At 51.4% G+C, this 24,999-nt stretch overlaps 1 protein-coding gene across 1 annotated transcript; it reads right to left on the minus strand.

Moving 5' to 3' along the window:
* Positions 1 to 17,386, minus strand: CA5A (carbonic anhydrase 5A). The gene is made up of 7 exons (XM_063312797.1): positions 17,217 to 17,386; positions 15,453 to 15,650; positions 5,119 to 5,237; positions 4,704 to 4,799; positions 4,119 to 4,181; positions 3,442 to 3,597; positions 1 to 2,253 (listed from the first exon to the last, which is right to left on the minus strand). Exons 1-7 carry the CDS (start codon positions 17,329 to 17,331, stop codon positions 2,044 to 2,046), a joined length of 957 nt encoding a protein of 318 aa, XP_063168867.1. The 5' UTR covers positions 17,332 to 17,386; the 3' UTR covers positions 1 to 2,043.
* Positions 17,387 to 24,999: the final 7,613 nt, after the last annotated feature.

Genomic DNA, 24,999 nt, shown 5'->3' on the forward strand with positions numbered 1-24,999 from the left:
ATAAATATGTATAATGTTTAATAGATGCACCAACCTGTTATCGTATTGATGTGTAACAGCTTAAGCTTCCTTTCTGCGCCGTTTCTGTAAACTTTGAATGGACTCAGTGATCTCTCAGCCTGCCTATTCCGATTCTTTTACATGTAAGGAAAAAGCACTTAGGATATATAGAAATCTGATATGAAAAGCAAACAGGCCAAGAACTTTCAGGGAAATAAATCAGTACCAGCTAAAGATCAATCACAAAGACACTCTGGAGGCAGAAGTCTCCCTACCAACACCTCTTGACTGTGTGTCCCATCAACACAAAAGAATCGAAAAGTGATCTTTTTTTCCTAAGGGACAAAATGCATCATTTTACAGGCCAAATTGAGCAGAGGACCAACCTCCTGAGGCGGGGGACATGGTGCCCATCATCCTCAGCCAACAAGGCCGAGTAAGGCTGCTCTAAAATCCCTTAAAATTTATTAGTTTTGGTATATCTATGATGACATCAGCCGTATTCTAATTTTGCCACACTCTGTCCATATTTGGCCTGAAAGAATGTCAGGCTGGATATGAAAGAGTTTGTGTGTTTTTCTCATTCTGATCTTGAATGCCTGAGTGTCTCCCTAGGGAAAAAGAAAAAAAGAAGAAGGTAAAACTGATCATTTTAGGTGGCAACCCTTTTCAAGAGCAACCTAAATGTACGCGTTACTTCGGTGGAAATGAAAATTGCGACCCAAAATGATGCAGGCAGAAAAAGGTTCCTAGCTGATCCCTTCTTGGAAACTTCATGGTTCTCCAGACCAGAGTTTTTCAAACTGTTTTTGAACTTGATGGAGTTCTGTGGGAAACCAAGTGGAAAAGAAAAGTTCACTCAAACTCAACCGCTTTTCTATCACTAGAGCTTTGCCTCTTGAATGGGAATGCTTTTTTAAATGAACAGGTTCTGCAGCTTGAAAAAAAAATATGGAAATCCTTGCACTAAGACTACTTTTTAAAATCCTGTGGATTTGTTTCTGCTTCAATGCATACAAGCCAGAGTTGTAACATACAAGTCCTCCTATGTGGCTGACCAAGACCTCAGCTTTGAATGCCCCTAATCCGTTATGGCACAGACTGTGCTTTCACCGATCTCAGCAGAAGATTTAACAAACAGCTACAGTGGGCTGGTTATCTTCCACATGGTCAGGCACTGTGCAGGCTCTACTGTTTTTTTTTTAAAAAGCTATTAAAGTGCTACGGAGTGAAAAAAATATGCATATTTAGATCTGGCAGATTTTATGCATCAGTAAGTAGGCATAGTTAGGATAAGAAATGCATCCTATGCAAATTTCCTTGTAAGTTTTGCCTGGCCTATGTCACTGAATTTCCTTCCAAGTGCACATGGCTGGGCCACAGCCTGAAATCCATTCCAATCTGCTGGTTTATGCAGAAAAGTTTTCATCTTGTTTCCCAGATCCCAAATGGCCACAACCACGCGCCTCCTGTATGCGGAAGAGACAGGCAAACGGCTAGGGGCAGGTGGCGGGGAGGACCTGCTATGAAGTTAGAGCTGGGGTTCAGAGGCACGCAGGTTTAGATCATCTGGAAAAGGTTTCTGCCACAGGATGGTCCTCAAATGCATTGATAGGATAAACCCCAGAACAGCTTGAAATCGAGGTTGTTATACTCCTGGAACCTGGGGCAAACTAGCTGGCAACCCAAAACGAATACCTTGTGTAAATTGTATAAATTTCCCCTCTCAGCGAACAGTCCCGCTTTGCAGATTGCCTGGTTCCTTAGAGGTCCTCTGGGAGGCCTCACCCCCCTGTTCAGCTCCTGCCATGCAGCATCTGCCAATGGAGAAACACCTTGATAGTAGGAGAGGGCTGGGATCCTAACTGGTGCTTTGGGTTGTTACCGGGAGAAGACTTAAGTCCAAGCGGTTCTCACACTACAGGAAAGAGCAGTCTTTCGGAAGAGCGAAGGACCAGAAATCTCTCAGCCCCCTTGAAGCAACAGACCTGGCAGCCTGCTTTAGGCTAAATTACTTTTCAAGCGCACATAACATTTGGCCCCTTAAAGATGCAGAGTGCCCTGAAGGGGCCCTTGCTCACGGGCCCCAAACATCTGGTCCTCCGATTGCTTTTCCATGTCCAGCCAGAAACGTTTAGGAAAGGATGAACGGACTGTTCGATCCATGATGGGCTGCAGTGGACGGAAGTTGTCCACCATCCTCTTCTCGTCCTCTCCAGCTGGAGTAAAGAGCAGCATCCGAAAGACCTCGAGCTGGGGAGGAGAAACAGCGGTCAGGAGAAGGGAGAGCAAGGAAATGGGCTTCTCCCACTTGTCTTTTTCTGGAGCCTGCAGCTCTCAAGGGCTCCTGGAAAGCGCTCCTTCTCAACCTAGGCTGGCCTACAGGACTCCCCAAATCCAACAAAACCATTTGGAGCATAAGTGATGAGTCTGGAGGACGCAACGGGACTTCAGCAGGTGGCGGCCTCCAGTCTTTCCATGTTCTTAGCCTGTCCATGAGTTCTAGCTTTCTGGATTCAGCTACCCCCAACCCAAGACTGAGGTGACTGCAATGTTTAACCTGTTGTTGTTTATTCGTTCAGTCGCTTCCGACTCTTCGTGACTTCATGGACCAGCCCACGCCAGAGCTTCCTGTCGGTCGTCAACCCTCCCAGCTCCCCCAGGGACGAGTCCGTCACCTCTAGAATGTCATCCATCCACCTTGCCCTTCATCGGCCCCTCTTCCTTTTGCCCTCCACTCTCCCCAGCATCAGCATCTTCTCCAGGGCGTCCTGTCTTCTCATTATGTGGCCAAAGTATTTCAGTTTTGCCTTTAATATCATTCCCTCAAGTGAGCAGTCTGGCTTGATTTCCTGGAGGATGGACTGGTTGGATCTCCTTGCAGTCCGAGGCACACTTTTAAACATGAAAAATGTTTAACCTAGCTGACACCAATCTAGATATGCCAGAGTACAACTCCTGTTGCCACCAGCCAGGACATCCAGCTGTGGTTTTTCCTCTTCATCCTGCTAATCCCAAACCAGCCAAATCCTCTTCCCTCCCCTTACCCACACATAAGCACCTTGCTGTTCCAGGAAGAAAAGTGGTTAAAGTGTGAAAACTGACTCAGCAGGAGCTTATTCTACAATTGCTATGGATTAACTTTCTGCTTATCTTTTCTCTATTTCAACCTGGGTACTTTGCGTCTCTTTCACAGGAGCCATAATATCGTTTGTTTGGCTATGGCTTAGCAGGATGTATAAAACCAACCATTGCTTATGACTTGCCCTTACACACAAACCAAGCCACTGGAGTTTGCTCCATAAATCATGGTTAAAACAAACCACAGCTTAGTGCAAAATGTGAAGCCTGTCAATATGCTACTGCTAAGCATGATTTTGGATTGCATTATTCCTCCCACTTTCCCAAGCCTGGTAACACAGTAGTTCCCCTTTGACTGACCTGATCTTCATCAATCTCAATTGCTTTCTTCTTGATGATCCAGGTGACTGACTCTGAAAGGGGTGGGGTGGTCAGAGATCCTGAGTAAGTCCAATAATCTGGGCATGAGGGCAACAAGCAGGAAGGGTCAAACTCCTCAAGTTCAACCAGAGAATCCTAAGAAATTCCATCAATAGCAACATGGTTACTTTGGGAGACCTGTAAGATGTTCCCTGACTGCAAACACCTTACTGAGTTTTAGAAGTGTAGACCAAAGATCCCCTTGTGTGCCCACCCATTGTTGCACCTAAATCTTGCTTCTTACACTTTTAGGAAGCAAGGGTTGAAAGACGATCCTCTGCTGTTTCTGAGTACAGGTAGTCCTCGCTTAACGACCAGAATTGAGACCGGAATTCTGGTTGCTAAGCGAAGCGGTCATTAAGCGTATCTGATCTGATGTTACGACTGGTTAATAGCTTTCAGGAAATGTCACATCCAGCTACTACATCATACCCTACAACTTCAAGAGCAGAAACCAGAGATTTTAAGTGTGAAGGGAAGAGACCTCGGCAGTGGTCAGGGAAGCGCCCCCAAGCTATGGCTTTCAGTAGAACGTGGGGCTGGAAGCAAACTCATTATTACCCCTCAGAGTGTTCAGAATGGATGCTGAAGACAGTTTGGGGTAACCTTCATCTTACCTTGTATTTAATTGACGGTAAGGCATCTACTAACTTCTGCAGGCCACCGTGATTGGTTCCAAGCTGTCAAAGCAAAGATATGTCTTGGATTCAGATCTAAAGGTTTTGCTCCAATTACATCTTTACTCCTTGATCAACTTTAGGAGAACTGTTTTCTGATCTCCTGCTCCCATCCATTTCCCTACTAACTGCTTCTCCGAAAGACCACTCAAGGAAAAAAAACCTAAATAAATAAAGTAACTGGCTCTCTGCAGAGAAGTTTCTTTATCTGTTGCGGTAATGAATTATATCCAAAGGTGGTTTTCTCCCCCCAGTTCCCTCCTACAGATCTATTTTGGTCTACTTTCTCTTTCCTTCCTGTATCCCCACCCCAACAGTTTATGAATAAAATTGGCCTAGTCACCCAACAATATTCTTGATGCTATTATTGCAATATAAATACACACACGCATACAATTCCACAAAGAAATCAAAATAAACACAGTTACTTAAAGGATGCTTATTGTGTAAGGAAAAAACAACAGACCGGGAGGAATAACAGGACAATTGCAATTTTGCCACACACACCCCCACACACACCCATACCTTCAAAAAGACTCCAATCACAGCCAGGCCGTTTTCCTCCATTAGAGCTTCTTCGAAACTTCCAAATTTGCAAGAATTCCAGTGAACCAAATGCAGCTGGAAGAAACAAGGGGAACCACAACTCTCCTCAAAGGGGGGGCAGCTTGGAAGGCAATGCTCTGGATCGCTGTCCACGGGTAGCCCCAAAGAACCACAGTGCACAAGGCTAACAGCAAAGTCAGACTGCAGGCTGTGAAGCCTTCGGGACTGGTAAGAGGCGCATAGTTCCTGGGTGCAGAATGAGATGCTGCTTCCCCAGAAATTAAAATACCTCTGTGGACACCCACTGTGGATCTTCCCCCTGGGGTGGGGGAAGATCCCATCCTCCCATGCTTTGCAAGCATCCCCACTGATCTTCAGCAGATGTTCCTCTTACCTCAGCTGGGAACACCTTGCAGTCCACGGTGTGCTCCGAGCCCCATTCGTTGACGGCTCCCCAATGAAAATGGAACTGCTTCAGCCGATAGTTGTTCTCCAAGGGACCACCAGTTATGACTGTCGTGAAGAAAAGGCATGTATTCAGGAGAGGGGTGGGTGTAGAGGAGAAGTCTGTGTCATTCACATGGGGCCTGGATTCTGGACTCGTTTGCTTTTGTTTTAAACAGCAAAAGGGCTATTTGGGGCTTACATTATAGTTCTGCAGTGTTTCGCACTGCGAAATATTCAGAGCAGATACTGCCTGATTTTGATAATTGTGGAGGGTCACTGGGTGCCCACCCACAGGGAATCAGGAAGAGGACCTTGATGGAGATATGCAAGACTGTGGCCTAGGCAAAAGGGGCTGAAACACGTTTTAAGTCCAAAACAAGCAGAAAATATGTGGAAGAGGCTCAGATAGACACCTCCCTAATTTACATGAGTATAAGAAGAGGGAAGAGGTGCAGCACAATCCAACTCGCAAGATCCTGTTGTTAGAGCCCATCTCAAAAAAGCAGCTCTAGCCTTGCTGCAGAGTTGATTTTCTGGTCTGATCCAGTAGGGATGACACCCACCCAGTTCTAACTAAAGCACACGCTGGCATTTTAGGAGAAAATTTACTTGGCATGCCATGGATCTCCTCTACTTTAGTGAGTAAGTGCCTCTGGACTGGCTCGCGGAGACAGTACAAGTGTCATGCGCTGCCTACCTCTGAATAACACTCAGACACTGGTTCGTGGATCAGGCTCTGGTTTATTTGCAGGGCAGGTACAGCGTCGGTAGAAAAAAGCTGAGAGTGACAGGAGCGCGCCGGTGCGGGGTTTAAATACCCCGCGCCGGTCAGCGCCCCCTCGCTCACGGTCACGTCACCCCCCTTTGTCCAATACGTTGCCCTGCCGGTGGGTGAGGGTTTCCGGGATCGCCCATCATCAGGTTTCCCATTCCTCTGCTGATTGCTTTCAGCTGGGCGATCCCCGTTGTATTGCCGCTGATGGCTTGGGTGGCTCCGTGATCCGTTTAGCTATTGTTTGTTAGCCGTTAGTCGTTGTGGGTTGATGGCTACTTATCTTGTACCCCTTCACCTATTTCCTTGTCATTGTCATGTGTGCCATTGCGCTGATGACTTTAGCTCAACGGCACTCATGACATACTGCCCCCTTTTCGAATAGTGTTCTCCCCCGGTTTTCTGGGTTTTCCCCGTGGAGCTGTCAAAACGCCACATTTTTTTTTTTTTTTCCAAAGTTCCCGCCGGAGTAGTTGTCGCCCCTCCCTTTGCTCCTCCCTCTACCACGTGCCTTCCCAGGGTGTGTCCATGGTACGCATGCTCGGGTCCTGACCTGGCGTGCGCATGCTCCAGCCACACCCTGTTTGTTTGGCTCAGTTCGGCGAGGAGAGAGGCGTGGCTGGTCGGGTGCTTCTCAGCTCCAGGTAGGGCCCTTCTTTTTCTTATTTAAAGTGCGTCGCCTTTGTTGTGTCTCCTGGGCGTTGCCCCCAGGTTGCCCTGTTGACTTGCTTGCCACTCCCCCGCGGCCGGGGGGCGGGGGGAGGGTGCTGGCGAACGTTTGTCACCACCCCGTGGGCCCGGGGCGGGGGGAGTGAGTCCCGGGGGGGGGAAGGTCCACCCAAGTCGCGGGCTTGGGGGGGCCCTTTCCCTTGGGGCACGGGAGGCGGGGGGGGCCTGCGGGGGGGGGTTTTGGTTTTGCTGACCTTGGTTGCGGTTTGTCGGGGTATGCCCGGTGAAATGCTCTGGTCAGGTCAGGCGCGTTAACGTTGTGCGCTGCCACCCATTCCGGGTGGGGGAAGTGTTTCCACCTGACCAGATAGTGTAGAGTTCCTCGTTGCTTGCGGGAGTCGAGGATGTCCCTTATCTCGAAGTGGTGTTGCCCGTCGATCATCACCGGTGCGGGCTGTGGCGTGCTTGGGTGCCATCGGGAGGTGGTTGCCGGTTTCAGGAGGCTGGTGTGGAACACCGGGTGGAGTCTCCGGAGGTTGTGTGGCAGGTCCAAGCGTATTGCTACCGGGTTCACTATTTGCGTGACTCGGAACGGCCCGATGTACTTAGGCCCCAGTTTTTTCGAGGGTTGGGTTGACTTTAGGAACTTGGTGGATAGATAGGCCATATCCCCCGCCTGGAACGTCGGTTGTTGGCGCCGGTGCTTGTCGGCCTGCTCTTTGTAGGCAGCCTGTGCATCCTTCAGCGCCGCCGTGATTACTGGCCATGCTTCCGCGATCTTCCGTCCCCAGTCGCTAGCGTCCACCTGGGGTTCCGGGGGTTGAGGTAGCTCCGGTATGGGGACGAAGTCGCGCCCCGAGACTACTTCGAACGGAGTTTTCCCCGTGCTCGTGTGGACGGCGTTGTTGTATGCGACTTCGGCGAACGGGAGCAGTTCAGCCCAGTCGTCTTGGTGGTAGTTAGTATATGATCGTATAAATTGCTCTAAGGTGGCATTAAGAACCTCAGTGGCTCCGTCCGTCTGAGGGTGCCAAGCCGTAGATAGGGCCTGTTGGGTCCCCGTCAGCTTCAGGAAGGCCCGCCAGAATTTGGAGGTGAACTGTGTGCCCCTGTCGGTCACCACACGTGCGGGACATCCGTGTAGCCTGTACACGTGGATGAGGAAGAGTTTGGCTAGCTGTTGTGAGGATGGGACCGACGTGCAGGGGATGAAGTGGGCCTGCTTTGAGAAGTAGTCCTTCACCACCCAAATGGCCGTTTTCTTCTGGCTGGGTGGGAGGTCCACTATAAAATCCATAGAGATTTCCTCCCATGGGCGGGAGGGTTCTGCCACCCGTTGCAATAGCCCCGCGGGTTTGCCTGGTGCCCGTTTGGCCCTAGCGCACGTTGGGCAGGACGCCACGTAGGTTTTTACGTCTCGCCTGAGCGCGGGCCACCAGAATTGACGCCGTGTTAGGTGTAGGGTCTTGAGGAACCCAAAGTGTCCCGCTTGCTTGGCGTCGTGTGACCTATGCAAGATCGCCTGGCGTTGCGAGTCCGGGACGTAGATTCTGCCTTCCCCCCATGCCAGGTCTTGTGCCATCGTTACCTTGTCGGGGTTTGCCAGGAACCAGGGGTCGGTTTTGAGGGCGGCGGCGAGGTCCGTGCGCATTCCCCCTGGTAGTTGCGGTTGGCTTCTTTCCGTCGCCGGTTGTCCCGCCGTCGGCTGCGCCGTAGAGTCGAGCTGCCTCCGTGCGCCGCTTCGGGTGGTCACGGCCATCCCCAGTTGCGAGGCGGATAGGACCGTCCCAATGGTGTCTGGGGCGGGCTCTTCGTCTTGGGGCAGTCGGGAGAGGGCGTCGGCCAGGAAGTTCTTCTTGCCCGGCATGAACTTCAGCTGGAAATCAAAGCGGCTGAAGAATTGGGCCCATCGGACCTGTTTTGGGCTAAGGCGTCTAGGCGTTCGTAGGGCCTCGAGGTTCCGGTGGTCAGTCCAGACCTCGAATGGTTGGGTGGCTCCCTCGAGTAGGTGTCGCCATGTCTCTAGTGCCGATTTCACCGCGAAGGCTTCTTTCTCCCAGACGTGCCATCGCCTCTCTGTCTCGGAGAACTTCCTTGACAGGTAGGTGCATGGTTTCAGGAGTCCCGTGGGGTCTTTCTGTAGCAGGATGGCTCCCAGGGAGAAGTCTGAGGCGTCGGCTTGGACCACGAACGGCCGTTCTGGGTCCGGGTGCGCGAGGATTGGCTCCGTAGTGAACAGCGCTTTCAGCTTGTTGAATGCGGTCTGGCACGCGGGAGTCCAATTCAGCACTGTGCCTGGGTTCTTGGCGCGTCGGGTGTCCCCCACCCCTTTGGTTTTGAGGAGGTCCGTTAAGGGGAGGGCTATCTCAGCGAACCCCCGGGCGAATGACCTGTAGAAATTCGCGAATCCCAGGAAGCTCTGTAGTTGCCGTCTGTTGCGGGGCCGCTCCCAGTTTAGCACCGCTTCGACTTTTGCGGGGTCCATTTCGATGCCGTCCCCGGAGATTCGGTACCCCAGATAGTCTAGGCGCTTTTTGTGAAACTCGCACTTTGTAGGCTTTGCATAGAGCTGCGCCCTTCTGAGCTTGTCGAGGACTTGCCTCACGAGGGTTACATGTTCCTCGTGCGTTTTTGTGTAAATAAGGACGTCGTCGATGTAGACCAGGACCCCTTTGAACAGATGTTCATGCAGTACCTCATTGATGAGCTGCATGAACACCCCAGGGGCCCCCGTGAGTCCGAAGGGCAGTACCTTGTACTGGAAAGCGCCTAGGGGGCAGTTAAACGCCGTCTTCCATTCGTCCCCCTCCCTGATTCGGATGCGATAGTACGCCTCGCGAAGGTCCAATTTGGAAAAGACTTTGCCCGTGGACAGGTGGGCGAGCATGTCCTTCACCAGGGGTAAGGGGTATTTGTTGGACAGGGAAGCCGCGTTTAGGCCCCGGTAGTCGGTGCAGAGCCGTAGGGTCCCGTCTTTCTTCTCCCGGAATAAGACGGGGGCTCCGACCGGTGAGCATGCTGGCTCTATGAATCCCCTGTCTAGGTTTTTATCGATGAACTCCCGGAGGGTTGCCATCTCCTTCGGGGTCATTGAATAGATCTTTGGTCTAGGTAAGGGGACGTCGGGCAGTAGGTCGATCCGGCAATCCGTCTTGCGGTGGGGGGGTAGTTGGTCAGCTTCTGCCTCTCCGAAGACCTCGGAGAAGTCGGCGTATTGTTCTGGTAGGTCTGCTGTGGTAGCGGCGTTGTCTTGTGTGGTCGCCTCCGCTCGTCCTACCGTGGGGTTGCTTCTGCCCGCTGGAACTGGTGCTCGATACTCGCCGTCGCCGAATGTGAAGGTGCGGGTCTCCCAGTTGATCCGCGGGTTGTTTGTCGCGAGCCATGGCATCCCCAGGACTGCAATGGGCCGTCCGATGTGCGTGACTACGAACGATGTGCGCTCGGTGTGAGTGCCCATTTGCAGGGTGACCGGCTCGGTTTGTAGCGTGGCTGGTTTCCCTCCCGCTGTAGAGCCGTCCAGCTGGTGGAATGCCAGCGGCGTGGGGAGGGGGAAGCAGCGGAGGTCGAGTTTGGCGACTAGGTCGGGGTGGATGAGGTTTTTTGAGCACCCCGAGTCCACGAGTGCCGCGGCCGTGGTGGCTCCGTTGCCGGCAGAGAGTTGAATTGCTGCCAATATTACGGGGCTTTCGTCGTTTCGTTGAGGTGGTCCGCGTTGCTGTCCCACCGCCTGCCTCGCCACGCGTCTCAGGGCAAGCGGGGAGCATTTCCCGCCGGCTGGTCGGGGTCTGTATTGTCCTCTTCCCCCCAGTAAGCGTCCCAGCCCTCTTCTGGTGTCGCTGTGGCCACGGTCATTCGGCGGTGAGGGGGCGGCCCCGGGTTGGGTGGTTTGGGGCTAATTTTCGGAGTGGGTTTGGGCGCGCTGGTCGGCGGTCGGTTGGCGAAGCAATCCGCCGTCTTGTGCCCTAATTTGCCACACCTCCCGCAGGGCTCCCGGTTGAACTTCTTTTTTGGGTATATGGGGCCGGCCATCCCCCCGTGTGGTGCGGGTACCTTTTTCCCGGCATAGTTTGTGTCTTCCGTGGTTGTCATGAGGAAGGTGCGGTGCACATGTTCGGCTTTCCCCGCGAGGTGGATCCACCCGTGTAACGTTTCTGGGTCGTCTCGGTAGAGGGCCCATTGGAGAACGTCGCGGTTGAGCCCCCTTTTGAACATTTCCAGCAGGGTGGTCTCGGACCAGTCGCTGACCTTCCCCGCGAGGGCTTTGAACTCCAGGGCGTAGTCAGGGACCGTGCGTGTGCCCTGTTTAAGTCTTTGGAGTGCGCTTTTCGCCCTTACTTTGGCTAGGGGGTCTTCGAAGTAGTTTTTCATCTCATTGATGAAAGCAGGGAAGGTGGCGAGGGCGGGGGAGCTGGACTCGTACAGTTGGACGTACCAGTCCGCCGCCCTGTCTTGGAGTTTGATCGCCACGGCGGCGATCTTGTCGGCCTCGGAGTCATAGGAGTGTCCGTGCCTCCCCATGAACTCCCTAGCGTTGGTCACAAAAAACGAGAGTTTTGTGGGGGTCCCATCGAAGAAGATGGGGAAGTCCTTTGGGGCCCGGGCGTTTTGTGCGGCCCCGCCTCTCGCTTCCCGGGGTGTGGTGTCGGCCGCCTGTGCCGTCTGCTGACCCTCCGCTGGCCCGTGTGGGTTCGGTGCTTCGCTCGGGGTGTGGGCTTGTGCGGGGACGTCGTTGGGTGGCGCGGGGGGCATAAGCGCCTGGAGCATGGTCCGGAGTTCCGTCAGTTGAGCCCGCATGGCCGCGAGTTCAGCTCGTGCCTCCTCGTCCACAGCCCGCGCCGCCGCTGGGGCCGGTTCCGTTGGCGCGTCCTCGGGGGTGGGTTGCCGGCGGGGTTCATCGTCCCTCTGCCGCGGGTCCGCTTCCTCCGCCGTCTGATGGGTGTCTCCGTCGTCCTCCTCCGTGTTGACCGCCGTGGGGCTGTCGCTCCACGCCCGTTGCTGGGGTGCGATGTGGGGCGCGGGGTCCTCCGCTGGTTTCGGAAGTCGTGCTGCTCCCTCCCGCGGTCGGGTTGCCTCCGTCGCCATCTCCCCTTGGGGTTGGAGCTGAGGCTCGGGTCGGGTGGGGTGGGCGTCCATGGCTCCGGGAGTCCGCGGTGCCTCTGGCCTTGGTCGGTCCTCCTCTGTCTCTTGCCGCACGGCTCGCCCTCCTTGCCCGCGCCGCTCCGGCCTCATCTTGCTGGTCTTCTCGCCGTCTACTCCTCCCGCGGCTCGTTGTCGTCCGGTGGGGCTCGGCGAGGCTGAGTTTATGACTCTCAGCTTTATGTCATGCACTGCCTACCTCTGAATAACACTCAGACACTGGTTCGTGGATCAGGCTCTGGTTTATTTGCAGGGCAGGTACAGCGTCGGTAGAAAAAAGCTGAGAGTGACAGGAGCGCGCCGGTGCGGGGTTTAAATACCCCGCGCCGGTCAGCGCCCCCTCGCTCACGGTCACGTCACCCCCCTTTGTCCAATACGTTGCCCTGCCGGTGGGTGAGGGTTTCCGGGATCGCCCATCATCAGGTTTCCCATTCCTCTGCTGATTGCTTTCAGCTGGGCGATCCCCGTTGTATTGCCGCTGATGGCTTGGGTGGCTCCGTGATCCGTTTAGCTATTGTTTGTTAGCCGTTAGTCGTTGTGGGTTGATGGCTACTTATCTTGTACCCCTTCACCTATTTCCTTGTCATTGTCATGTGTGCCATTGCGCTGATGACTTTAGCTCAACGGCACTCATGACAACAAGGATGCTAACACCCACAGGAACTAAGGATAGATGCTTCATTGATCCATGAAGTTTCCAGGGATGTTTCTAGTGTCCTGACCAATATTGGTCACCCCAAAAGCCAGAACAATTTTGGGAGCCCCGCGGCCAAATATTTTTTATTTATTTATGAATTTATTCACCGCCCATCTCCACCTCATGGGGGACTCTGGGCGGTTTACAATAAAATATGCTTCCAGGAAAGCCAGGTTTACTGATGATCACAGCATCAGTGTCCAATTCAGGGCATGCAGGATCCTGGACACTTAGTTTTTAACACAAAGTTAATAATATGAGTATTCGGATCTCTTTCCCAGGATCAATCTGTACAATGTTTTCATGTGTAACAACTGGAATACATTCCTTCTTTCTGCAAGGAGTTCAGGAGCAGATTAAGCCTGAAACATCAAAAACTGATGTTTTAAGGAAAGAAGCCAAATCCAGACTTTCCTAATTCCTGGCCTAAAGTTTGCTCCAACCAGAGACCAAATCCGGAGGGATTAAATTCTTACAGGAAGACAGCCCTACGAATCAATTTTTATCACTCCAATAGCAGTTGCATCTTTCAGCTCGATTTAAATATTGGAGAATAGGAGAGACTATCTAAGTACTGGGCAGCCCAATACGATTTCTCACTAGCCTGGTGGAACCAAAGCAGCGTTTCTCTGTTTCCTGTTTTTCACCATTTTGAGATTTTCCGAGAATTACGAAAAAGGCTGAGCACAACCGCCCTCTTGTGGAAATAAAAGGGTGTGCAGTGCAACATGCAGTTGTTTACCTTCACATGTGACATAGATCCAGGAGAAAAACTTGAAATACAGACCTCAAACCACATTCCTGATGGCTTTGTTGCTGAATGCCAGAAGTAGATCCTAAGCTTCTAATTAGGGAGGGGGGAAGCACAAAAAGGGTGTGGCTTTTTCAGAGGCTTAAGCCCTGGCGATCTGCAAGGTTTCCATAGATTGGGGATGAAACTTCTCATTGGCATTTTGGAAACTCTGCACCCGCGAGCCACAACGTGATTATTATGTTCCACGTTCTCTACCAAGCACCAGATGGCAAGAATACCACACCACCATCATCACAGACCTGCCCAGACTTTGACATTTACCCCTTTCCGTTGCTTCCCTCCTGCACCCAGCAGCCAATCTAGTCTCATCCTGGCCACAAGTCCAAGGGGCCCCTTGTCCGGTACCCCGTTTCTATGCCCGTTTACTTACCTTCCTGCCTTGTCTTCCCTTCTCAACTTTATCTTAAATCCATTTTTCCTCTTCTCTAATTTTATTTTCCTCGAAGGGCAGAAGCAAGGAGCAGGAGAGAAAGAGAGCGAGAGAGAGAGACCCCCCACCCCAGAAACTAAAAGGAGACAGCATTAAAAACAAAGAAGAAAGAAGAGTGAATATAAGCATTTACACCTCATAAAGACAAAAACAAGAACCACAAAGGAAAAAAGGTTGCGGTAAAGCAGTGTTTCTCAACCTGGGCCACATGAAGATGGGTGGACTTCAACTCCCAGAATTCCCCAGCCAGCATGAATTTTGGGAGTTGAAGTCCACCCATCTTCATGTGGCCCTGGTTAAGAAACGCTGCGGTGAAGCATTCCTGGAGGATTGTGACCCAAGGGAAGAAACTGCTTCAGGTTTTTATCTTGAACTTCAGATCTAAATAATGCAATTCATGCTGTACTGGGGAAGACAGGAATTAAACTGGGGCTTTAGAGACACCGGTATAAAGACGAGAAAACATGGGGATATCCCACATGGGAAGACTTGCCTAAGGGGGCAAGAGAGAGAATGCCAAGCCTGTTGCAATTTCTCTTTGCAGGAACTGAAGCACAGCATGGGAAACAGGTGCTGCTCCACTGAAACTCTCAGCAGCCCCAGCCAGCATGAGGAATGCTGGGACCTGTAGTTCGGCAACATCAGGCCAGTAGGAACTTGGGACGTGCAGCGTGTTGGATTCAAAAGGTCGAGACCCCTGGCGTGTAGAGAACCCAAAGGCCCAAAACTGCCTTTTTCTGAGACTGTGTGTCAGCTGAGATTACAACACCCCCCAAAATAGGCAAAGCTGCTTTAAGGATTTGCAAATGCTACCTTTGTGCCCTGTTGGTTCAACCTTTTGCCTTCAAACCTGAAGCGGTGCCCAGCCCTTGATTTACTTCCTTACAGCCACTTCTCAAAGCAGAATTTGCTCTTTGAGCAGCACGAAGCTGATGCACAGACTGGATAGGTTCACCATCGTGCCAGGCCGTTCATTTCTGCTCCGTGCAATACTTCTGTTCCTATTTAATGGAAGTAGTTTGGCTGTAGAAGCACAGAAGTCATTAAGTCAGCTAATAAAGTTGATCTTTTTTCTTTCTTAAAAAAAGAGAGAGAAAAAGGGAGAAACAGGGTTCATGCAAAGCTTGGCCAAGAACTGTTTCCTTTCAGGATAAATTATTGCCAAGAAGTACAAGAGCAGAGCAGGCATTGCTAAAAAGGGAGGCCCTATCTTTTTAGATACTTCCAAGCACGTTATTCAAAAAGCTTATCAGTCAGCCGAGTCAAGGTGATAACCGGCTTTACATTTCATTAATACAGATTTCGGGACCAAACACCTTTCATCAGAGGACGTGCATTACGAAACCACAGGCGGCATCTTGTACTTACTGCTGCAAAAGGCACACTAAAAACTGAACAAAGGGTATCCAAAGTTTTGGAAGAGTGCCCCGTATGAAGAGGACGATGAACGATTTTCTAAATCTTAGCTATGTTACATTTGGAGGTGAATATCAGCAGGCAGAACAAATTTGAGGAGTCGTACAGAGAAGGACCCATCTGCTTTATTACTCTTTCCCCTGCTAAGCTCTTGGGACACAGACAACTCAACCCCAAAATATATGATGGTGCAAACTACACAGGTACACACCCCTAAGTGTGACCACATCTACTGCACTTCTTAGCGTTGCCCAGATTTTGAAATCTTTCTGCTAACTCGCACAAATTCCTTTTCACGCCCCTGCTTCTGCAAACTTACTGCACACCTTAACTTCAGTTGCTCTTACTTGATTTATCCGCGGCATCCTCAAACTCAACCAGGAAGGAGTACCCGTTGTTCCACACGTGGAGGCAGGTGTCGGGATCGTAGCGTATTTCCAAGGGTTTAAGGTGAGGGTCATAAATGCTGTCTCTCCACTGGATATTGATCGGAGACTGCCGACTGCCTCCTGGGATGGTGATCGGGCTTTGCCAGAGAGGATGCACTGGAAGGAGGGGGTGTGGACTGTTAAGGAAACTTGCAAACTTTCAGACCAGCCAGTGTGATGGAACACGTCTCTGAGGAGGGAGGTGGTGCAGCGGAGGCCGCCGGAGAGGAAGGAGGGGGTGCATTCCAGGGGGAGAAACGGCCTTACAGTGTGGAGGACCTTGGGCAGCCGGCCAAGAAGCTGAGACAGGGCCCGCCTTAGATTCCCTGGAGTATTTCTCCCTAGCACCTTTTGGCTTTGCCCAGTTCGGCAAGATTCTGTGTATGGCAGAAACAATAAAGAATGAGAGCCTCATTCCTGGCTCAGCGTTATTTCTTCACCTCAGTTGAAGCATCCATGTCCAAGGGCCGGTCGTCCTGCCCAAACAGCAGTTCCAGTGCTTGGAAGCTGAGCAGAATTTCGAATTAGTTTTGAAAGGGTATTGCGTTTGAGACCCAGGAGGACCAGTGCCGAAAAAGGCCGCAAAGACCTTCTTCAGCTCCTGGTTGCAACTTTCTGACTGCCCTGCTTAACCCATTTATAGCCTGTTCAAGTCCAAGATGCAGTGGAGAGTTACCCAGAGATTCAAAGCTGTGTGCTGCTTCCTCCTCCACCCTTCACTATCTACGTTCTCCAAGAATGTATTCGGTTTCGGGATTAATTTGGCTGTAAATAGCCAAGCCTGCCCCAATCTGGTGTTCATTCCCGCCCCAGCTTAAAAAAGAAGAAAAAGAAACTCATCATAAGTCCAGAGAAACTGGATCTCAAGGAAGAGAATGGCCATAAAAGAATTGGATTTGTGTGGGATAGGCACCGGTGGGTCAGTGTCCTGGTTGACAAAATAAAGGAGGCAGCGCCAAAAATAAAACGAACAAGCACGACCCTTCCCCATTCGGGCATCCCCAGCCCTCCCGGTGCAGCGGCCGAATTTTGGCGCAGCAGAATGCCTAGTGGCCAGAGCAACGCCCCATTCCTTGGTGGCAAGTCTGTGCATCTGGTCGGGGACGCAGGAGCAGAAACGCTGGCGGGAGCTGGAGAAAAGCGGGAGGGGTCTGGTTTCACTTTTCAGAACAGGCCGAGTCCACCTTCAGCAGGAGCAAAGCGGAGATGCCGGAGGCCGGCGGGCGAAGGAGGATGGGGACGCGGAAGGAGAACCCAAGGCCCGTGGGGGGAAAGACTTTCTGAGAAATGGGCGGCGGCGGCTCACCAAAACTCCTGCCGTTGGACAACACGGGCATCCCCACTCCCAGTTCTTTGCCAACATCAACTAACGGGGGGGGGAAAGAGAAAAAAGGGAAACCGTCGCCCCTCCCCCCCGCCTTTCTGCCCTCTCGCGCTTCTAAAGGGCTAGGAGAAGGGGGGGGGGTGTCATTAAATAGGGGAAGGCCAAGGGGGTGGAAGCCTTGGGTTGGGTGGGGGATCCTGCAGGACACCCCAGACCGGGGAAGGCGGGCACGCTTGGTGGGGTTGCTTAGAGGGAGGGAGGGAAAGAGGAAGGAAAAGAGGACGGAAGGCAGAGAAGAAGGGAGAGAAGGAAGGGAGGGAGAGGGAGAAGGGATGCGGGACCCCCCGCCGGCCACTCACCGCCGTCCCGAAGGCGATAGGAGGCGCAGGCGCCCAGGCTGCAGCGCCGCGTCCCGCTCCGGCCGGCGAAGGCGGCGGGCGCCCGGCGGAGCAGCGGCAGGAGCAGCCGGGCCATGGTGCGCGGCCGCCGGGTCCGGGAGGCGCTGCGCCGGCTCGCTCCGCCCGCCTGCGGCACCCGACCCCGCGCGCGCTCCGCCCCGCTCCTCCCCGCGGAGCCCGGCGCCCGGGCGGACGGCGGGGCGGGGCGGGCGCCGCTCCGTTTCTCGGCGGGAGCGGGAAGCCGCGCGCCTCCGACAAGGCGGGCTTCTACAGGGGCGGCGGCGGGGGGAACGGGCCCTTCTCCCCGAGGCTGAAGTCGCTGCGAGTCCTGGAAGGGGGGGGCGGGGAGGAATCCGGCTCCGCCAAAAGCATCCTCGGAAGAGCCGCCCGGGAGGGGCCCGGCCGGGCGGGGGGCGGCGTTCCCGGCGCTCCGCGGCCGGGGAAGGCGCGGGCGGGGCGGCCTCGGCAGGGCGCCCCTTCGGTCTGGGTGCAGCGGCGCCCCTGCCAGGACAGCCGGCGCGGCCGCGAGCTGCAACGTCCCGGGTCTTTGCAGGGATAGCGTGTTACGGGGGCGTCTGAGGACGGTGGTTCTCCGTTGCAGCCACTGTCAGCTGGGTGGACTTCAACGCCCAGCTGGTCGGGGAATTCTGGGAGTTGAAGTCCACCCAGCTTCAAGCGGCTGAAATGGAGAAGCGCTTTGGAGGAAGGGTGCAGACAGCTGAGCTACGGTGCCTTGCCCAGTTGTTTGCAGTTTTGAGTGAGGTCCGGATTAGGGCCCAGTCCAAGCCTAAACCACCCTGTTTCTTTTCTCCAGATCTGGGGTGATTGGACCCTTTTCCAGGTAACTCCCTTGCAGGCTAAGAGGATTGGCTGAGGAGCGATGGATTTATATCGTGAAATGGATGGGGGGCTTCTGTTCACGATCGCAGCTAATGCTGGTTAAAGGGCACAACCTTCTGGATAGGTTCCCACCTTCAGGCTGAGCCATGTTTGGCTTAAGCGTGGTTTATTGCATGGCGAGTGCATCTAGCACAGGGTCCCCCAGAGTGGTCAGCATCGACCCCAAGGGTTGATGGGACTATCCATTGTTGTTGTTTTATTCTTATTCATAGTACTGTTAGTTAAAGTAGTATTTAAGTTATTTTCATATTTATTTATTTATACATCAAATTTATTCCCCGTCCATCTCAGTCAGAGAGTGACTCTGGGTAGTTTACATAAAATAGGAATAAAATATTAGTTAAAATACAGTAACACACAAAAACACTAATCTTGGGCGCCTTTTGGCATCTTGTTTCATCTTGCAAGCACTTGCAAATTAGAAAATGTTGTTTTCCTTTACAGAGAACCAAGAATGGCTACAGAAGACCTCCTTGAGGAGTTTTTTGAAGTTCCGAGGTGTTCCGTCTGCCTGGTGTCCTTCACTGACCTTGTGCTGTTGGACTGTGGGCACAACTTCTGCCAAGCCTGTGTCCTCCAGCACTGGGCAGGATCTGGCCGTACTTCCACCTGTCCTGAGTGTCAAAATGTCCTTCCTGAAAGAGGCGGCCAACCCAACCGGCAACTGGCCAAGGTGGCCCAGCTGGCCAAAGAAGCCCTGGGAGCAAAGGAGAGCTGGGAAGAGGGAGGTGTGCCAGAGGCATTGGAAGCCCCTGAAGCACATCTGCAGGGATGACCAAGCCTTGTTCTGTGTGGTCAGCAAGCAGACGAAGGCACAGATGGGGCACACGGTAGAATTGCTGGAAAGGGTGGCCCGAGTCCTCAAGGTAAGGACGGCACTCTCTGCCCCAAGAGGAAGTGAGAATCCGAAGAGATTTGGATAAAGGGAGGGAAGGGGTGGTTGTGCCAGAAACACCCTTTGTGTCTGTGTGTGCAGAAGAAGACGGGGGGCCCAGCTGAAGGCCACAGAAGAAGGAAGAAAGGAAGCGAATAAAGAGTAGGATCCGCCAAATGCCTGGCAAGCATTGGCTTTTATCACTCGGGAAAACGTCCCGCCCTTTTCTTAATCTCTGCATCGGGCAACAACAAGATGGTGGTTCCCCTCTTCGTGTGATTGGAGGGCTCTCTTTCTACGGAAGCCGGTTCAAAATGAGCAGTAATGGGCGCTTCTGGGTATGCCCGTGGGCCACCGCTGCTACGCCAGCTGCTTTGGCTGCCAGTCAGCGTCCGGGTGCAATTCAAGGGCTGATCACTATAAAGCCCTTCATGGCACAGGGCCTGGTTGCCTGAGGGACTGCCTGTCTCCCATTGTTTCTGCCCGCTTGGCGCATTCCGGCAGAGTGGGGGCACTCCAGCCCCCCTCTATTAATTGTTGACATCTTGTGGGACCAAGGAAGGGTGCCTTCTGGGGGTCCCCAGCCTCTGGAAGAGCATCCCCCCCAGAGATATGTACGGTGCTCACTCCTGGGGTTCTGGAAAGTCTTAAGACCTGACTCCATTCCCAGGGCTGGGGTTAATGTGTGTATTGACGTATTTGTGCGGTCCCCGATGAGTCTTTCTGACTGCCTTTGTTGCTGCTTTGTCCAGGTGCTTCTGTTTCGTTACGTTTTTAATTGTATATTTGGATTTTTTAAGTTGCCTAGAGTCTTTTGGAGTGGGTGGCATAATAAATCTAATGTTATAATAGATAAATAATAGTAATAATTCTTTCCCATCCTCCTACTTGGTTTCATAGCCTGATTCACCCTTCCTCTTTCTGCCCTAACAGGAAAAGTGAATTCTGCATCCGGATGCAGAGCAGGACCCCAGAATTCTGTCCAAGCTTTCTAAATGTGTGTAGCAAAACTGGGGGGGGGGGCAGAAAGAGGAAATGAATGGAAAATGAACACCAAGGACCCTTCCCTCCTGCTGGACACAAGCAAAACCTGCTTCCAGAGGATGCTAATGGGATGGGGGGTGGGAGAGAGACTTCCAGTGCACTTTTTATATGAGAGGGTGGTGGGTTCCACTTCCTGTGACGTGTCTTCATTTTTATCCCTGAATGGAGGGTGGCCTTGGGCATTAAAGGCCTCACGTCGAATTGCTGAGTGGTCCTTCAAAGATCTGGCTTGTAGAAGGCTTTCTTATTTGCACCTCAAGGAGTTTAGGGTTCCCCTTTCGTCCAAAGCGATGGGGCCATATTTGGGTTGGAAGAATAACTCCCTTGCCAACCTTTTTGCGACAACAGGGGTGTTGTTTGGTTGGGAGTTGGTTCACGGAGTCTTTAAAATAGTCACATTGTCACCCAAGCCTGGTTTTATTGAAATAAGCTTAAAAAAATGGCTGTCTCTTGAAGGGAGAGCCCACGTCAACGTTTCTGACTTTCCCTGTAAGTACAGGCAGTCCTTGCTTAACAACCATTCATTTAGTGATGGTTTGGACTGGTTTGGATGGTGCTGAGAAAACCAACTTACAACCTATCCTCAGATTTATGAGGATATGACCGTTGCAGCGTCCCCCTGATCACGTGATCACGATTTGGGCACTTGGCAACTAGCTCACATTTATGACTGTCGCAGCATCCCATGGTTATGCGATCGCCTTTTTCAACCTTCCCAACCAGCTTCTGGCAAGCAAAGTCAGTGAGGAACTGCATGATTCACTTAATGACCACGTGGTTCGCTTAACACCTGCAGTGATTCACTTAAGGACCACTGTAAAAAAGGTCATGAAATCAGGTCGGATTTGCTTAATGACTGCTGCACTTAGGAACCGAAATTCTGGTCCCAGTTGTGATCACTAAGCGAGGACTACCTGTGTATCACTATCACTTCATCTGCCACCATTTGAAGGGCTGGCTTGCTCCTGCCCCAGGGAATTTTATATTCTGGGAGGGCATCTCACTTCTGATCATGGACAAGCTGAAAAGTACCGTGCGTGGGGGGAACGCTTGCCCGGGCTCTGTGTCCAGCTTGGACAAGATCGAGGCTGGCTGTTGCTCTGCTGGTGTGCTTCCACATTCAGTGTGCAAAAGGGTCGCTTGTTATTTGCCCCCCCCCACCCCTGTGGACACTGTCCAGATTGTCATAGGAACATAGCAGCCACCTTTTAAAAAACTGCCTGCCTGTTTTCAGTATGTTCAGTTGTGTTGCCCTGAGTAAAATTTCCTGCTGTCCTTATTGCTTCATTTTTAGTAAAAAAATAAATAAATAATCAAAAGTGGCTAGATTTACGCTTCCTGCTCATCTAAGGTTTGTTTAAGTATATTTTATTGAATGATCAGTAATTGGCTGGAACTATGCAAATTGCTAAGGGGGAAACCTGGAAACCAGCCAGTTAACCTAAGATCAAACCATCTATATCAGTGTTTCTCAACCTTGGCAACTTGAAGATGGGTGGACTTCAACTCCCAGAATTCCCCAGCATGGCTGGCTGGGGAATTCTGGGAGCTGAAGTCCACCCATCTTCAAGTCGCCAAGGTTGAGAAACACTGATCTACATTGTGGCTCAGAACACAAGGGAAAAGGTATGATTATTTTGTGGCCATTTTTATTTGTGCAAGAGATGGATTACAGCTTCCGTCATCCTTGGCCATCATGCCTGGGCGGGTGGAATAGGACGTGTAATTGCACCTATATCCTATCTTTTCCTTATTCTGATTTTCCACTGTGTCCTCCCTGGCTGGGTGAGTGGACAGGACTAGGAATTTCAGATTGGACAGGCTGGTAAAGAGAAACAGGGCCGCCCTCCACATTTGCACAACATGTTAGATGAATGTCACCTGAAAGCAGACTGTCCTGAACCCATTTGTGCATTTAAAATTGCCCATTTGCCCGGTACCAAAAATAAACGGGATTTTCTCGCAATGAAGTTAATCTGTAGCCTTTCCCTGTGCTCCTCCGGGTTCTCTTAAGAAAAATGAAGCTTCTGAAATGGCTGCAGGCTTTTCAAAGATACTGCTGCAGTCTTCTTGATGCACAGGGCCCCTGTCTAAACCTGCAGGGCCAAATGCATTTCCCCTTCAGCCCTTTGGAAACCCCCACCAAATGCTGATCTGTCATGTGGCAGAAAACACGAGGTCCCTTGGGGCAATCGAGCTACGCTATATTTAATTTCAATCCTGCTTAGTCTGTGTTCTGGCTCTCCCTGCAGTTGGGGCCCTTCCTCCTTTTCTGCACATGGCTCTCGGGGTGGAATAAGTTTGCTCAGAAGCGATTGTGAGATTGTAAAGAGATTGTAAAGAGGGCCTGGAGAGGAGAGGTAAAGATTGCATCAAAAGCTGGTAAGTGGAGGGAGCATGCTGCTTTCTGCTTACATAAGTAACTAAAGACATCTTGTCCCTTCACCCCAGAATGAAAGGCAGAATCGCTCCGCCACTGATATGTACAGATATTGCTAATGCAGCGCGTATATCTTTCTAATCCAAGCCAGAAAATATTCCTGGTCAATTTCATAGTTCATTTATGACATATTAACCCTGTTCTGGCTGGCCTGCTGAAGGAACCTGTGTCCCTGAGAAACTGCTTGCCGCATTTATAGAAGCTTGCTCCTTCGTAAGCTTAACGGCGCTTCAGCAGTTCTGATGTAATTTGCAAGGCGGTTCAGTGGTACATCCTGGATGGGTTCATAGAATGGGCTAAGTCAACCGAGGATTTGCTTATTTGTAGGGTCGTTACTGCATACACTCACCTAGTGTGGTTTGTAAACTCTGGATTAGTTTGTTGCATAAACCCAGGCAACTGTGGTTTATTTCCTAAAGTATGATTAAGCAATCCAGAATTGGTGTGCTGTGCAGAGAGAGCCAAACTGGAGCTGTTTTATTTTAGAGTAGAACAGTTTTCTCAGCCTCAGCAACTTGAAGATGGGTGGACTTCAACTCCCAGAATTCAGAGGCAAGCTGGCTGGGGAATTCTGGGAGTTGAAGTCCACTCGTCTTCAAGTTGCTGAGGCTGAGAAAACTGTTCTAGTACTACAATGCTTGTTTGTTTTTTTAATGCCCTTGAAAGTATAAAGTTCCCTTCTGAAAGGCAGTTTGTTCTTGGGGCTTTTGAAGGAACTCTGCACACTGTACCCAACTGGCAGAGCTGCATTCTGCTGCCTGAGGCGCTTATTTTATCCTTAGCAAACAAACTGCATTTGCGCAATACGCCAACCTAGACGTGGACAAGCTACAGTGGCAAAGTGGAAGCCGAGTTATTACTCAAGGCCTTGCTATCTGAACCAGACTGCCACGTTAAACTCTCATGTAGTTTATTGCGTGAGCACATCCATCATGGTTTGTTAGCCATGGCTTACAGCTTAGTGTGATATATGAGCACAGCTGGTTCCCACCACTAATGGACTGATGCTTGGGAGAACCCAGAAGGCGAAATAAATGCTCAGATTGGAAAGAGGAAATACAGAAAAAGGATTTAAGGTTTTAAGGCAGGTTTTTCAGGATGGGCTTTGGAGCGCTCTGCAACAAAATAAAGCCAGGGAGAACGGGATACGGGCATGGCGAGGGTTTATTGAAACCACTCCCTGTTGACAAACGGGCTTTTCCGCATTGGCTGGGCTGGCAGAGTCTCCGTGGCAATGCATCCTAAACAGAAAGCAAATAGACAACTCTGCCATGGCTCTTGCCTTCTGCATCCCTGCAGCCAGACAAATGTGTGCCTTTTTAGCCTTTAGGGAGGCGCACACATCCACCCCATCCGATTCTGGTCCTCTGGCACCATTTGAGCTGCCTGCTTTACAGAGGTGGTGTCTCAGTGAGGCTGCTCCTCAGATTTTAGCCAGTTAGCAAAACATGGGGGTATAAGCCTGTGAATGAAATGTGTAATCCACAAATAACAAATGAATTGGGAGGCTTCCTGCAGGAAGTCTCCTCTGCTTAGCACATTCCGCATTTGTCCTGCGTGGGCATTCCATTGTCTGGGGCAGTGTTTCTCAACTTTGGCGACTTTCAGCTGTGTGGGCTTCAACTCCCAGAATTCCCCAGCCAGCCTGGCTTAGTAGCCTTGCTGGCTGGGGAATTCTGGGAGTTGAAGTCCACACAGCTGAAAGTTGCCAAGGTTGAGAAACACTCAACGGAGGGATTCAGAAATTTCTGCCTTTTGCACATCATCCCTATTGGGATCTAGATGGGTACATTCGTGAGAAAACCGCCCTGGGAAATGGAAAGCACCAGCTGTTTGGCTTATGGTTTAGTTTGATGGGAGAATCCAGCCAATGGTGGTTCATTAACCAACATGAGTGAGCAAACCAAGGCTTAACATGATGTGAACCACAATTTCTTCCTGGTTCCTGCTGTTTCTTCTTTCTCCTCCCTTCCATTATGTAACTTAGATTAAAAACTATCCGGGGCCAGGCCAGGACATCTGCTTTGCCTTACACAGGCTGGATGGTGCTGAATAAATAAAAAATACATTTCCTTGCCAACGATTGTCCGTCTGATTGGCAGAATTCCCTTTTGGAAACTGTTCCCCTTTTTAGAATTGGGAGGAAATGGCCAACTGGTTAGCTAAAAGTATTCATCTTAGATGCGTTATTTTACAGATGGCCCAGAGTCTATTTTGATTGGGCAGTATATAAATACTGTTAAAGCCCTAAATCAAATAAATATATGACTAAATAAGTGTTTTCAATGTGACCTGAAAAATCTGGCTGGTGCACTGGCATCAGCCAGTCTTGACTACTGTAATGTGCTGCACATCTGTCTAATCCAGCCACTTCAATGGCTGCAAAACAGCAACAGCCTGTTTGGTTGGTGGAAGCTCAAAGATACCACACTGCACCTCTGCTGGTTATCCTGGCTGAGGCCCTAAGTGGCTTTGATCCAGTCTAC

Source organism: Candoia aspera, chromosome 11 (assembly GCF_035149785.1).
Source record: "Candoia aspera isolate rCanAsp1 chromosome 11, rCanAsp1.hap2, whole genome shotgun sequence".
Classification (NCBI taxonomy): Eukaryota; Metazoa; Chordata; class Lepidosauria; order Squamata; family Boidae; genus Candoia; species Candoia aspera.